Source organism: Leptosomus discolor, chromosome 1 (assembly GCF_034619465.1).
Source record: "Leptosomus discolor isolate bLepDis1 chromosome 1, bLepDis1.hap2, whole genome shotgun sequence".
Lineage (NCBI taxonomy): Eukaryota > Metazoa > Chordata > Aves > Leptosomiformes > Leptosomidae > Leptosomus > Leptosomus discolor.
This window is the reverse complement of record NC_141391.1, coordinates 97,319,616-97,335,027: the sequence shown is the minus strand read 5'-3', so window position 1 is coordinate 97,335,027 and position 15,412 is coordinate 97,319,616. Positions and strand designations below refer to the sequence as shown.

Genomic DNA, 15,412 nt, shown 5'->3' with positions numbered 1-15,412 from the left:
GTTGATATCGGTGCATTTAAAGGATACACGTTCCCTTACGTTGATGCACTCAGTGCTTAACCCCATCAGAGCAACTCCCATTAATGAAGGACTGGATCAAAATGTTCCACCTAGTTCTGTACACAGCAATGTGCAACTGGTGAAGCCAAGTGATAAAAGTATGTACTGTAGAGAAAGGTGGAAAAGGTTGCAAATCTCACTTTGCAGAGTCCTTCAGTTTTCTTTCTTTTTCTAATTTTTTTTTTAAGCTGCCTTTCTTCACATTCAGTAGTCATTGTCAGGGTAAGGAGACACAGCAAGAACTTTCCATGCTCCTGAAACACAGTTGCTTCTGCTACTAACAAAGCCTTTAAAGGTGATGAGAGACTGGGCACTCACCAGCTTTCAGTGGTCTGGCACAGAGCAGCTAAGTCTCAGGCTTACTGCTTTCCCCAGTGCAGGACCTCAAAACACTGACAGACTATCACAGAGGACTGTCCAAAGTGGTTAGCTGGTGCGGTGACACAGCCAGTGGCTGGAACAGAAATCCAGCTGATTTTGCTGTCTCTGGTGTCGGAGAAGCTTTTTTTGCCATCTCTCTTGGCACTCTCTGAAGAAATCTGTCACTTGTATTACAAGCAATGCTGCCACGAGATAGGGGGTGATGCTTCTCTTGACACATCTCCGGCTGCCCAAATTGTTGGCAGACATTCTGTTTAGACAGGTGCTGTAAAATCAAAACAACTTTTTAGAAAAAAATAGAAAAAGATCCCCCATAAATAAACATGTCCTAGAGTTGTGTTTTTCTGTGTAACCAGTGGAACAAGCTACGGAAAAGACATATTCATGCTGCTTAGAGAGAATCCGCTGGGGTGAAGCCCTGCCTCTGCCTGTACACCTGGGACACGGGGGGCCCTCTGTCCGTGTGCCGCAGGCTGAAACTGCCTCTCTTTGTGCAAAATGCAAAAAGCGCTCTCCTACTAACGTCCCCCTCCCTTGTGAAGGGATGTCAGTGTCATCTTTGGTTCATTTTAAATTCCCTCAGAGAATGAGATGCACAAAGCCTATCTGTGGTAAAGGGAAACGAAATTTCTGAGGCTCCTCTTGCAGGTAGTGAAGGGATCCCTCCAGAGAGCAATTCAGAATTGCTCCAGCTCTGAGTTTCTCTTCCCTGGAGCATCCTGTCCCACTGACTGTAATGGGTGGCTGCAGAGGCTAACCTTACCAGGATGAAGTTACTCTTCTTTGCAACCTGTCTTCCTCACAGTTTCCAAAACCTTTTTCTTTGTAACAGCAAAGCTAGTCTCAGTAGGCTCTCTTAGGTTTGCAGTATTCAGGATTTCCACCCCCTGTGAAACAATCTGACCTTTTTCATAAAGTAAAACTACTAGAAGCAGAGACTTATTTACAATGGCATTGAAAAGCACAATGCTATGGCAGAGTCCCCGTGGGTGTACCTCTGCAGTGCCTTACTCCCCATCTAGCACACACAAGTTGCTTGAAAATATCAAATGATGATTGATTTAGGCTAGAATTTCTCTAAGAGTCTATCTTTTTGCCCCAAGGGTAGTACCAGCTATTTTTAAATAATTTCTGAGAGATACTGGTTTCCTCTTTCATTAAGAAAAAACAGAACAGCAACAAACCTGGACTGCTGGAGACTTCAGAGCCTGCACAAACTCTGCCTCAGTGCTCAATTACCATTACCCTTAGAAAGGCATTTTTTCCTAACATCTAGCATAAATCTCTCTTTTTTTTTTTTTTAAGCCTGTTGTGCCTTAAGTGCTGTGTTCACTGTGTTAGGACAATAAGTAACTTGTCCCATCCTCTTTAAGGACTTGCTGAAGAGGGTTGTTATTGTTTTCTTAATCAGCCTTGCCTTCTCCAGCCTAAACAAACATAACCGATCTTACATCAGAGATCACATTCCCTAGATCATTCTCATTTCTCTAGTATTGGGCCAAGCTCCCCTCAAATTGGGATGCCCAAAAGATACTGCCTTCTGTGCCTCACACGCCTCTGTTGGCAGAAAACAGCCCTCGGAGGTGAGATAGTTTATGATATCAGTGAACCAGCAAAGCTGCTGACCCATCTCCTCTTCCACAAATGGTGCGGAGACATGTCAAGGAAAAGACAGTGCCTTTTGTTTTGTTGTTAATGGACAAATCATGCTACAGCAGCCTTCAATATAAGATAAATATTTATGCTTGTTTATGACACAGAGATTTTTCTACTTATAAGCTAAGTCCAGGGATCTAATCAATATAGGGCCTGGTATAAGCAAGTCTGGAGAAGAAAAAGTTGACCTTAAATCAACTGCTTGTGTTAGGTTAATGCAGCTCCCAGGAAGGAAGGAGAAAATCCATCCTCCTTTCCACATTATGCTCTACAGGAAACAGTGTAATCCTTGTTGATGTTGTGGTTCAGGCTGGGGTTGCGTGATGGGTCTGGAAAGTAACCAACTGTTAACGCAGTTCACATGAGCACCAAAGAAATTTCAGAAAAGTTGTTTTTTTTTTTAATTTAAGGGTTATTTTGCTTTTGCTTAGTGTTATGAATTGGGTACATTCACAGCATCTGTCACGGCAAACTACGCTTTAACTGTTACTGTTTTGGTGGAACAATAGCATTTTCTGCCTGTTCTGCAGAGGCACCTAGGCAACAGTTATTTGCATCAACAGAAACTACCAAATGAGATATAGAATAGGCAGATATTTCACCCTCTCTGTACTATTGCAAGTCCCCTGTAGTGAGTTTGTTTTTCCAAATCTGTCTTGGATTTTTTTTCCCTGTTTTTATTTTTCCCCCACTACAAATGATACATTAATTTGTACACTAGCTGACCTGCAATATTGCATTTTTTCTTATTAAAAATAGGAACATGTTGAAGGTTGGGACTGCTTTTTTTTTTTTTTTTCTCTAGGAAAGGAGAGTGCTTAGTGTTTTTTTTGAAATTGGATGTATACAGGCTCAGGTTCATAGGCATAAAGCAAATGATGTTCTTGCACTCCTGCTAAAGACCTTCTAGGATGCAGTGCCTAAAAAGGCAGAGAGCAATCATTTGATGACAGGCACTGACATGATATAAAGTGATATATAGCTAGTGTTGTCCAGAGTTGAAAACCAGCATTTAAAACAGATTTTCCAAGTTTGGCTCTGTCTTGATGGCCACAGGAGCTGCAGCGTAGTTGTAGAACAGGAGGGGAGGGTGGCTTCAAGCCTATGTGCGACACGACCCCTGCTGATTTGTCGTGTCCTTTGGCCTGAACTGTTGAAGGAACTTCTGGAATCCAAGACTCTCAGGCTGCCTTTGGCAACACTTACAGAGCTCAAGGAAAGGGCTGAGAGAAGAGGTAGGGCTACTACTTTACATGCTTGAGTTTGTAACATCCAGCAAGCCTAATCCAAAGGCTCTTGAGACAAATACAGCAAATTTATTTTTTTCTAATACTTACAGCTGAGTCCTCCTTTGTCTTCATCTGGTTGGACATCTGTTGAAACAAATGCACAGGTTTAAGCATGGGGGATAGATAACTGCAGTCTTTAGCCAAATGGGATTAATATTAAGCAACATCTACCAAAGCTGAGGGTACTATGTGCTAAACACTCTTTGGACAGCAAAATGCAGTCCATACCAAATTTGCTTACAACCTGTGTCATCATTTCAGGACAGAATTTGGGCTTAAAGCAACAGCCCTGCTCCATGTTTTGGTACAGAGTCCTGTGCCACTCCTGGGTTGTTTCTGAAGGAGGGACATGGCTTCTAGCATAGCTGCTGGGCAGAATCACTATTCTGCTTTCTCCTGCTCTTTTCTGAAGCACCTGGGCTTGCTAGCCATGAAGAAGAGGGCATGGATTGAAAAATGTAGTTTGTCCTTGTCCATGAAAAGTGTGGTTGCCCCTGCTCCCTTTTCTTAGATGTTAGCTCTTGTATACCTGCAAAGTGGCTTACAGTAAGTACTCAAGATACATCAGCAGACTTAGTCTGGTTCACAAAATGTCTTCTAGAGCTACCTTTTGTTCTGTCATGCCAAGCATTGAAGAGTCCTGCACATGGGCAACTGCAGCAACACAAGGGTATGCATGTATAACATGGAGTGACAGGGAGACATGCTTTATTTCTAACTTGTAGAAAGCTGCTTGAACACTTAATTGCTTAGGCAGCGACTCTAAAGCTCTCAGGATTGATTTATCCTCTGATTCCTGCTTTGGATTGTGCTAAGCAGAGAGAGCTACTGACCCCAGCCCTGTTCCTCGGAGAAGCATCCACTCCATCTGTTCAGAAACAGGCTCCAGGGATCGCAGCTGAGAACCCATGGCCTGAACAGGCACACAGTCTGAGTTACTGTCACATCCAGTAGCTAACTCCTGTGAGGCTTGGGCACATTAGCAGAAAACCATAAAGAATAACATGTCCTGGAGCACTACGTGTTCTCCCCAAAGCACCCCAGGTTTTTGGTAACAGCATGATTTCCTGCTGTTTTGTGCAGACAGCTTACTAGTGCCTTCCAGTATTGCGCTGGATGATGTTAAATATTTTGTCAAATGAAAAAGAATTCATCAGATTTGGTCATGCAAATGAAAAGCATCATTACCTGTGTAGGACACTAGTTTAGAGGACCTCCGTTTCCACAGCCAGCAGGTTAAAACAGCTAGGAGACCCATCAGAATGACAATGGAAATGATGCCAGCTGCTTGAGCACCTTTATGATTTTTTTCCAGGTTTTTGTGACTTTCTGTGCTAGAATCACTGCTTTGCTTCAGCTGTGTGTCTAGAATAAAATAGAAAAAGGATGTAATAAGGTATAAATTTTCACATTTCATACCAGGCAAATATTTGACCATGTTTTAACATGCACAAAAAAGTTCTGAAGGACTAAATATTTGTGCTATTCATATCACTGTGATTCTGGCAGTATTCATTCTGAGCAAGTCACATCTCTAGCTTACACTGTATAATAACACAATGCCAGTTTATTCCTCCCTGGCATCATATTTCATGCATCCCCGTTTCTTCCTTTTTCTTCTTCTTTCCTGCTAGCGTTGGGAGACTCTGTGTTTGAGTCTGTGTCTAGACTCAGTTGAAAGTAAATCTATATAGAATCTATAATGTAAATCTGATGATATTCAGAAAAGTGGATGAAAATCTGTTTCCCTGAAGCTAGTGACGAATTTCCACCAATTGCTGCAAACTGAAGGTTTCACATCACATCTCTTACTATTTCAAGCATGGTAGTGCTTTTAGAAATGAACAAAACCCAGGAAGATTAAGGTCTTTTCCCCCAGAATATAATATGATGGAATGCCGTTACAAAACTAATTACAAGGTTACTACTTAGTTTTGCTTTAATTTGGGATGACAGGAAGGCTATGCTATCATACAAACACTCTACTGTGCAACTTTTGCTCGTGTGCACAATTTTTGTTTCTTGAAATACTTCATATCATTTGGCTATGTTTGTGGGATCAGTGTCATTAAGTCCAGAGTACGTGATTCCTTGGCATTTTCAGGTGAAGTAATTGTGTGTATCCAGCTACAGTTATGCAAACAATCAAACCTCCTTACACCAGGCTGTGGAAACCTGTGAGAGAAAGGTGTGGCAGGAGGCAGGACCAGGACCAGCAATGAGACTGAACAGCCACCTCCAGATAAGCTCTCCCACTCCAAGTAGCTTCTCTACACAGCAGTTTGAAAATGATGAAATCTACTATTGGCACTATAGCTATAACTTTTTAATAGCTTTTTTTTTAAATAGCTTTCTGGTTTTCTGAAGGGTTGAGTGGCTAAATACTTGCTTTTACTATTGATCATTCATATCAGCAATAAATGATATATTAGACTTGTGCTATTAGGTGTATTGCTTTGTTGGGCTAATGTTACCCATTTGCTACAGGCCTACTTTAAATAGCGCACTGTATTAAATCGAGTTTTGAAGACTGAAAACAGAACTAGGCAGAATAAAAAGCAAACGTGAGTGCTGCAAAGGAGTCAGGTAGGGGTTCAGGAATCATGGATCTGCTGTATGGTGCCCCCTGAAAAATAACCTGACTCCCCAAGTCAACATGTTCCCAAGGAACCAAAGGGTGAAGCCCAGTGACAGCCTCGGATGCAAGAGTTTCTCAGTGCCATTGTCATAACACACTTGATGGGGTGTTCACTTCAATGTGGAAGAAGTAAACATAAAGTCCATGGCTAAGTGTAACAAGCTTGAAACAAAACCTGAGTTCTTCTCTGCACTTTTTGGAACTACTGAATTAACATGTACCCCTCATTACGTGCGTATCTACAGACAGAGACACACTGGTTGGTATTCCTGCTATCTAGAAAACATGAGGTAGCATGAAGGGACTTACAGTTGGCTGACAGATTTTCCCGCAGTATTTTATTTTCTATGGAGCACTCTATTTCCATGTTAGAGGTGGCTTTAACCTTCAGCGTGCTAAAGACGCTGTAAGTGCCATCGTCGTGGGGGGTGATCTTTAGCTCTGATGGAGGCAGGTGGCTGTTGTCTGTTTTATTTATCCAATAAACATTGGGCTCGGGGTATCCGTTGCCAGACCTGCAGCTGAAAGTCACCTCCTCTCCAGTGCTGTCACTGTTTCTTATTGGTCCACTGAGTATTGGTTGGCTATAACTAGCTGGAGAGCAAGAGAAAAAGAAACAGTCGTTGACATGTTGAAACATATCGAAGAGACAAAGTTTTGACGTCGGTCTGAAACAGAAGTTCTGGGTTTCACACGACCTTCATGACTTGAAAAGGAAAACACCTGCAGGTTTGGTATGTAAGGCAGAGAGCTCAGAGAATTACTGGAAAGGTAGAAAGCTAAAACCAAACCTGAAGGAAGAAAGCGACTTCTTAAGCTGCTGCCACCCAGTCACGTGCAAGAGCCCTTATATTTATGAAAACCAAGATAAAAAAAACCCCACACTGGACAAGCAGCCATTATGAGTATTCTCCCAATTTTAGATTCCCTGCCTGTAACATTTAAATTAAGAAGACTTCATTTCAGCAAATGGCTGAAGTATGTTTCAAAGTTAAGGGTATGCTTAAATATAATATTGAAATGGCACAAACTTGAAAAGCCGGAATAAGAATTTGGGCAAATATGTGCAAGTGATACAAGGTCTTACCTGCTAAACTGAGAACGACTTCTGCCTGGTGAATCATCCTGGTATATTCAGTTTTCTGCATTACTACACATTTGTACGTACGTTCATCACTCTGGCTGACGTTTAGTAGTAGCAGAGAAAAATCGCCATTTTCCAATCTATCCCAGAATAATTGAGTCCTGTTTTTATAGTGAATACACTGTTCACTTTCGTTGTCTTGACCAGAGATTAGCGCATGCACAACTGAACACTCTTCTTGATAATCAGCTATTTGCCAATATACCCGTAGATTTTTTAAGTGCAATTCTCTCGCTCGGTAAATGCAACTCAGTGTAGCGTTATCTCCAAGTTTACTGACGATGATCTTCTCCTCCAGTGCGATAACTACAAGATAAGATAAAAAGGAAAAGAAGGAAAAAAGGGAGGTTAAGTTGAAAAAATGTCATTCTCTTCAGGCATATTGTACCACATTTGGACTATTAGTATTTACAAAAGGCAGGTAAGTGTGCTCACTTCATAATCGTTCCTACCTCCTGACTTGCCGGTCTGCATGTGTTTGTCTGTACGTTTTCCAAAGGGACCTTTTACGATATAAAGCCTTCTGCTTATTTCTTTCTCTGAGGACCAACTCGGTCTAAGTGTTCCCAGCCCCAAGGATACCTGTGTGTTTCACTTTGCCCACTGACTGGGACTGACTGCAGTCACATATTCAAGTCCTAATGCTTTAATAATAACTTGTTTTTTTTTTCATTTTTAAGAGAAATGCCAGATAACACCAGGTAAATCACAAGAAGCAGAAACACTGGCAAGAAAGAGTGCTACCATTATTTTGAGACCACCAAAAATTTTAAAAAAGGAGTAAACCCAGTGTTTTTTGAAGTGGGCATGCTGTAGCAATCACATTTTATTGCTACTGTCATTGTCACCCTCTCAACAAATACACCCAGCTGGCAAACCAGCATGACTAGATACCACCAGTGACACATTCATTAAACGTTTACAACAACTAACAGCCACTTGAGGGAAGCTAGCACAGCATCTGGCTTTCAGGGCACTTTTCCTGGCCTCCAGACATGAGAAAGGCAGCCTCTCCTCCTAGTGAGCAAGGTGACGGCGTGAGCTGGCTGACAAGTGATGCAGAAAGTGCAGATCAGTGAGTTTGAAAGGGCCAGGGTGGCTCTGACCACAGCTTCCTTGCTGAGCAGAATGCATCACCTCTCTTCCACCCCAGCAGCCAAAACCTCTTTGGTGCAACTGGTTGCTGACAGCGAAGCAGTGTGCATGTTTTAAGTGTCGGGTGAGAGGGTGTCAGGCATGGGGCTAGATGGGAGAGATTACAGCTGGGGGAAGGGATTATGTGGGTGGGTAAATTAGGGAAAGAAAGATGACAGGAGTGAGGGTTTGGAAATGTGGAAACAATGCATGGTGAGGTGGGACAGAGGCGGCGATGTTAAAGGGGGATATTGTCTTTGTGTTGGTGCACTGCACTCAGAAATAGCTCATTTACGTGTCTGAGTTGGGCTTAAAAATACCACTGAAGCAAATGCAATACTTGCAGGGAGGAAGGCAGTATGTTCTCCAGACCCTTATCCTCTGCTGGATTAGACAAGAAGTACCAGGCTTGAACTGCAACAAGGATGCTGCAGCTCAGACTTTGGGAAACCCTCGTAGCAGCAGGAAAAGTGATGCTCTGGGAAGGATTGCCTGGGAAGATGGAGGCACCTCCATCACTGGTGTTTTTTCAGAACAGGCCAGCTGGCATCTATTGAAACTGGATCTGGTACGGTTTGTCCTGTTTTGGGGGCTGGGGACTTTCCTTGATGACTTTGTTTAATCATGGAGAAAGACCTCAACAAGAACAGAGAAGAGAGAACTCTGAAAATATTTAAGTATCACTAAGTAATGTCCTCTAACCTTACCTTTGTTTAGAAAGGTATTTTTGGAACTGTAGTAAAAAAACTTACTAATATTGGGTACTTGATACAGTGATGTATGATTCTAGTCATAATATGCATATGGATGTTATCCAGACACGTTAGATCTGCTTATCAACAGTCCTTATGACTCCACCTCTAAGGCCTTTTGTTGGCAGAGATAAATATTCAGGGATGTCTGTGAAGCAAGCAGAGCAATCCAAGCAACAGCATCCATAAGGTCCCTTGGTGTTCTCTGTACTGAAACTGATAGAAACCAATTTTTTCTTCTTTCCCCAATCGATGTCAGAGAAACATTTCACACTGAGGAATTCTTAGGTGTCTTGTTGAAAATGTGCAGATGTTTATATTGTACATATTACAATTACTTCATGTATTTGGCCAAAAACATTAAAGTGAGGGCAGCTTCATTTTTAAGAGAAGTATTCTGAACTTACCAGCTTTCAGGATATGAAGGAGCAGTAACAGAAATCCATAGCTAAAACACAAAAGCAAACAAGACTGTTACATGATTGACTTTAGTGTCTCTGTTGTTTAAATTAGCAATAAACCTAATATTGATTCTTTTAGTATAGTAGCAGAAGTAGGTAAATTATTGAATCACACAGAATCACAGAATGGTAGGGGTTGGAGGGGACCTCTGGAGATCATCTGGTCCAACTCCCCTGCCAAAGCTGGTTCACCTAAAGCAGGTTGCACAGGACTGCATCCAGGTGGGTTTTGAGTATCTCCGGAGAAGGACACTCCACAGCCTCCCTGGGCACCCTGTCCCAGTGCTCTGTCATCCTCACAGTGAAGAAGTTTTTCCTCATGTTCAGGGGGAACTTCCTGTGCTCCAGTTTGTGCCCGTTGTCCCTTGTCCTGGGCACCACTGAAAAGAGCCTGGCCCCATCCTCTTGACACCCGCCCTTTAGATATTTGTAAGTGTTGATAAGGTCCCCTCTCAGTCTTCTCCAGGCTAAAGAGCCCCAGGTCTCTCAGCCTTTCCTCATAAGAGAGATGCTCCAGTCCCCTCATCATCTTAGTAGCTACTATGCAAATTTGCATTTTTGACAGCTGCAAAACTTCTGTTCAAACGACATAACTCTGTGGGTGGGTGGCCACAAATAGCAGTATAATGCACTAATATTGGAATCAAAGCAGAAGGCATGAAGCTGGTGTTGTGCCCGTCTTTCTTGTACAAACCAAACCGTATAGACTTACTGGACAAATAGGCCCTGGAGCTATCTGGGTCACTGGGAAGGAGAGAGGCTGCACAGGGCTAAATCCAGGTCAAAGCCCTGCATCACGCTGTTTTGATGAAACTCAGTGAATTATGGTTTTATCTGGTTAAAGGGTGACAAGCAGCTGACCACGCTGCCCGCTGGTTTGTGCACTCAGTAAAAATGTGTAAACAGGAAACATGCTGATAGCAGGGAGATGTGCAAAGGTTTTTCTGGAAAGAATTTGGAGTGTTTGATTAGTCTGGAAGGGCAAATCTATGAGGGAGTTTCCCAGGGGAGTTACACCTCCTGGATGCTATAGGAAAACCCAGTTTAACCGATCTATAAAGTCCAGGTGGTTTAATTCTCATCCCATTGGGCTGTAAGAAAGGTAAATGTGCAGCACTTTCCTAAGAGTTACTTTAAAATAACCTTTCACCACCATTCCTAGCTATACTTTGTGCTGTCCCTTCTCCAGACCAGTGTTGGAAGGGAAAGGAAAGGAAGATGCTGGAAAGGTTTTGGAATGACTGCTGTGCGGCTGCAGTTGCCTACCTCGATATTGCTCCCCCATGCAGTAAGGTTGCAAAGCTGAGCCGATGGGCAGAGGGACACGAGCACCTGCTCATCCCCAATTTCCCCAGATCACTTTTGCAAGCAAGTAGGACTGTGAGGCCACACTACCTGGGTGCAGTTGGTTTCCTTCCCCAGTTGTTCTCAACCCTCAGTCAGGTCCAACACTGAGCCAAGAGCTGGGGCAACACGGAGAGCTGCCCCCAGCAGCCCATGTCCACCCCTGAGTGAGCTCCAGGGTCTCCCACCTAGAGTTCTTCCTTCCAAACAAACCTTGCCCTGCCTGACCCTCTTCCCTCCAAGCCCTAACCTAAGCTCACTCCCCCAGTAGCCATTTCTCACCTTGCTTTTCCCCATCAGCTGTGCTTTACAACATCCCTTCTCTCTTCCAAGCTTCCTGCCCTTTACCCCACAGCTCCTGCCTCTTTGTCCAGCTGAGCATCAGGATCTGTCTGCCACCTCCCAGGCACAGCACTGCTTCTGCCCAGCTTTGCTCCTACCAGCTGCCTGGGCACAACTTGGGTCTCCTCTGCTGTGGAGGAGGGTGTCTAATTCCCACCTACCCCCAAGAAAATTATGATCTTCACAAAAATATTTGGCTTCCATGGAGAAAGCAGAGGACGTTCCTGATGCAAAATCTACTTCCACTTGAAGCCCCATCTCCAGAGAACGTGATGGGAAAAGTCTAGGGAAGAATCAGTCTGAGTTGTATTACTTTTATATGAGGAAACCACTTTATTTTCCTTTTATGCATCCTTTGAAATGGTTTCATAGATGAGGTTTCAAAAGTTTAAGTGGGTACCCAATGTGGAACATTTCTGCTCTGATACTTATTGTAGTAAATCTGCAATCAGCCCTGAAGTAAGTCTCCCAAGTAAGCATACCTAAACACTCCAGGGAGGCAGCTCTGCTCTGGCAGTGACTTCTGGTGGCTTTTGTACATAGTCTTGTATTGTATTGTATTTCTGTTGTATTTTTATACTGTGCAGGAGCCGTGACTTCTGTGCCAGGCTTGTAGAGATCAGTTTTAACGTGATCACCTTAAAGTAGTTCTTAATTGTTCTTAATCCCATGGCTGTGTTTGTTTTATTGTTCCCTGCCCAAGTTACAAAGTATGGATATAGCAAGTCATTCAAATTAAATGAAGAACAACAATTGACTGATCTTTATGGGACTCTTTAGGGAATTTCCCGTGGTAGGCATTTGCCGATGCCAACATGTCAGCCAGAACTGATTCTCTAATGTATTTATACAAAGCAGCTCTTGATTTCTTATTTTGATAAATGATGTCACAGTCAAGGTTGGACAGATCTAGAGATGCTTGGAGGAGGTCTCACTGTGGTAGTGTGGGGGCAGTTGCGTGTTGCCCTGGAATAGCTTTAATGCCAAGCTCCTGTTGCAAAAAGGGAGAAACACTCTTGCCTGCAGAGAAACCTCCCTTTTACCCCACATGTATGCTCAGCTCCTGTGTCCATCACACCGGCAGCGAGCTCCACTAAGCACAGGTGTAGCTGCATCAGTTTCTTAGGTTCTCTATTAATTTGTTCTAAAATATTTTTCATTTTAAAATATTTTTCAACTCTTTCCCACACCTTCCCCTTCTATATGTTTTTTAAAATGTCATGTGAAACGGGAGAAAGTTGCTCTTCCTCTTTCATACGTTCTCATTTGGTGAGATTATTCTTCCTACCAGCATCTCAACTTTTTCATGCCCTGTTTATTTTACAATCATGGGATGCTGTGCTGGCACAAACTAGCCAGGCAAAAGAGGTCCCGATGCTTGCAAGGACAATTCTGGCGCTTTCGCTTCACTGCTGAGATTTGCTTTACCCTCTAACTTCGCAGCGACGTCCCCCTTCTCGCATCAGCAGGTGCCCCAAAGGGGGGCTACCTGCTCAGCTTTTCTAACGCCTACCGTAAGGCAACGCCGATCGGGGCAACAAAACCCGGTGGGCCTGCTTGCCCCCTCCCGTCATTCAGTCAAAAGCCTCCCGAAAACACCAATTAATCGCCCGCAGCCGTCGCTTCCCGAGCGCGGGCAGCGGCTGCAGGGCACGTCTGTCGCCGCGACCCGCGGGTCGGCAGGGGCACCCCGCGCACCGCCTGGCCGCCGTCCCCATTTAAGTAGCCCACCCCCCGCCAGCCCTCTTCCTGCCCGCTGCATCGCAGCGAACCCCGGGTTCTTCTAAGGGTGGGTGTGTGTGTGTGTGTGTGCACCTCTGCCCCCGAGCAAGCAGCCCACCAGGCAGCCGCCCTGTGCCCCCCCCGGGCCCCAGCCCCCCCCACACCCCGGGCCCGCCACTCACCATCGCGGCTCCATCGCAGCGGTGTAGGAAGCCGTTCCTGCCCGAGCCGTGCCGTACCGTTCCGAGCCGACGGCTGGCCCGGTTTAAGCCATTCCCCTTTCCCTCCCACGCCTCCGCCCACCGGGGATTTCCGCCTTCCGTGCCCGGTCAGCCTTGCTACCGGGGCGCTTTGCGACCGGCACCCCGGCCGCCGGCGAAGCCCGCCCCTGGGCTTGAGGGGGGGAGAGAGGGAGCCCGGCGGTGCGGAGGGGCTCGGGCACTCGCCCGTCCCCACCGACCCCCTTCCAAAGTCTCGCCGGGGCCGCTTGGCAGGGGCTCCCGACCCAAGCAAAGCCGTCGCTCCCAGCCCGTCCCCGGTGGGGAGGCTGCCGGTGCCCCCCATCGGGTGGGGGGGCTCCCCTCACCGCCGCCTCTGGGCGCTGCTGGGGAGAACTTCGGGAGTCAGGGCCGGGCACCGGCTCTCGTGGTAGCACGGAGTCAGCGGCGTCTTGTTGACCCCTGAGCGGTGGTGGGCTGCAATCCGGCTGCCCGCACCCGAAGCCTGGCAGGGAACCAAGGGCTGTGGTGTGGAGTTGGGTTTCAAAAAACATTAGATTTACGACTGCAGGATTAGTAAATAACCCTATATGTGATTGGGTATGGTGCCTGACCACACCTGATGAAGATGTAAGAGGTAGAAGTTCTGACAGAATCGCGTTGATAAGGGGTGTTGGGGCAGTACTCGCCCATTCGAACGCTGTGGTTGGCCTTCAGCGGTTTTGTTTCTGGCTCCCCGTCGGTGGCTGTAGTTTGGCTTGTTGACTGTCAGGCACTTCCACCCAGCTGGGGCTCCTTCACCAACGTGAACGTTTGTGTCACACACCACAAAGCTGTCGCTGCCCCGCTGCAAAAAAAGGTCACAGTGAGAGTTGTTAAAAGATTGCCACATTAATGTCTTGGTTCTGAGTCACCCTGGGAATAACAATTCATTCGTCCATGATGAACAAGAAACTCCAGGGTTGTGCAAGACCTGCAGGTTTCAGTGCTGTTTCCACAGCTGCCCAACAGCAAGAAGGGAGGCTCTCAGTTTTGAGTCTTAAAGCCAACATTACTTCTGCCTCTCTGTGCATTGCTGGTACCCTGCAAATCAGTGGTCAGTTTGGGAGGGTAGACAAAAATGTACATTAAATTTAAAGGAAGATAAACATTCCTAAGGAATTATGATTGAGTCAGAACAGATTGGCAGTAGCCAATTCACATCTCTCACTGAAGTATTTCCTGATGGAATATCCTAGTTTGGGAACTACTCTTTTGACATTTCAGGTGTTGTTTCAATGATAGTCATTTGGTGAGCAAGGATGCACATGGAATCAGTTCTTCGTGGCTGAAAGCTTCCTGACTTTAAATGCTTGCGGCTTAACTTTATAGGTGAAGTTTTAGAGTTCTGGATGTAATTTTTTTCTTTCTAAAATACATAGTTTGAATGCACTCTTTTGGTGTTCTTTGCAACGTTTTCTATCATGCTCTTTTCATACACGATGAATAAGCACAATCTATTATTGTGCACGTGTGTACCAGTTTTGGTGGAAAGGAATTTCATAATAAGCAGGAAAGGCAAATGTGTCTCCATAGCCAGGACACTCTTTGGGATTTGGAAGGGTCAGGTGCAACCCTCTTCTCTGCCTGCACCAGGCTTTGGAATCTGCATTGCCTGAAATCCCTGATGAATTTTTGATCTATAAAGCAACTTCGTCTTCTATTTCCCTTACAAATAGTGCTTCATTAAGGCCCGTCCATCGGCAGGTTTTAAGTTGCCCCTACCTGCAGAATTCCCCAGAGGGCTTGACATGTAAGGATATTCTTCTGCCTGTGACTCCATTCCTATGGCACACACTGAACAACCCTGCAGTTAACAGAAGCAGGCTTGCACTGGCAAATCACTGCCATTAGATACGAGATGTTCCTTGGGGAGCACTCCCCTCTTTCTTCATACGCAACCAGAAAAGGAGAAGCAGCTGCAGTGGAAGATCATTGCAACTTGCGTGGTTCCATTTACACTGAATAGCAATATTTTTTTTTATTCTTTTGGGCGTAGATTTGTGAATATGTCATTTACTAGCAATAAGTCAGTATTTGGCTTAGGGTCAAAATGCAGACCTCAGTTATGTGATCTTTCCCCCACAAGTATCACATCAAAGACAAGATGAATGACAACAGGTAAGGATGTTTGGCAAGCCAACATGAAAAGTTTTCATCAAAGATGCAGGTCCTCATCCCTACTGCTATATGCCTATAGAAAAATTCAGGCAGGAAAGCACCTCTGAAGGT

The 15,412-nt window shown here is 44.9% G+C and overlaps 1 protein-coding gene across 1 annotated transcript; it reads right to left on the bottom strand.

Annotated features, from left to right (window-relative positions):
• Positions 1 to 2,358: 2,358 nt before the first annotated feature.
• On the bottom strand, positions 2,359 to 15,136 carry ICOSLG (inducible T cell costimulator ligand). The gene is made up of 7 exons (XM_009946264.2): positions 15,123 to 15,136; positions 9,462 to 9,502; positions 7,112 to 7,474; positions 6,334 to 6,618; positions 4,575 to 4,751; positions 3,435 to 3,470; positions 2,359 to 2,426 (listed from the first exon to the last, which is right to left on the bottom strand). The coding sequence occupies exons 1-7, from the start codon at positions 15,134 to 15,136 to the stop codon at positions 2,359 to 2,361; spliced, it is 984 nt and encodes a 327-aa protein (XP_009944566.2).
• Positions 15,137 to 15,412: the final 276 nt, after the last annotated feature.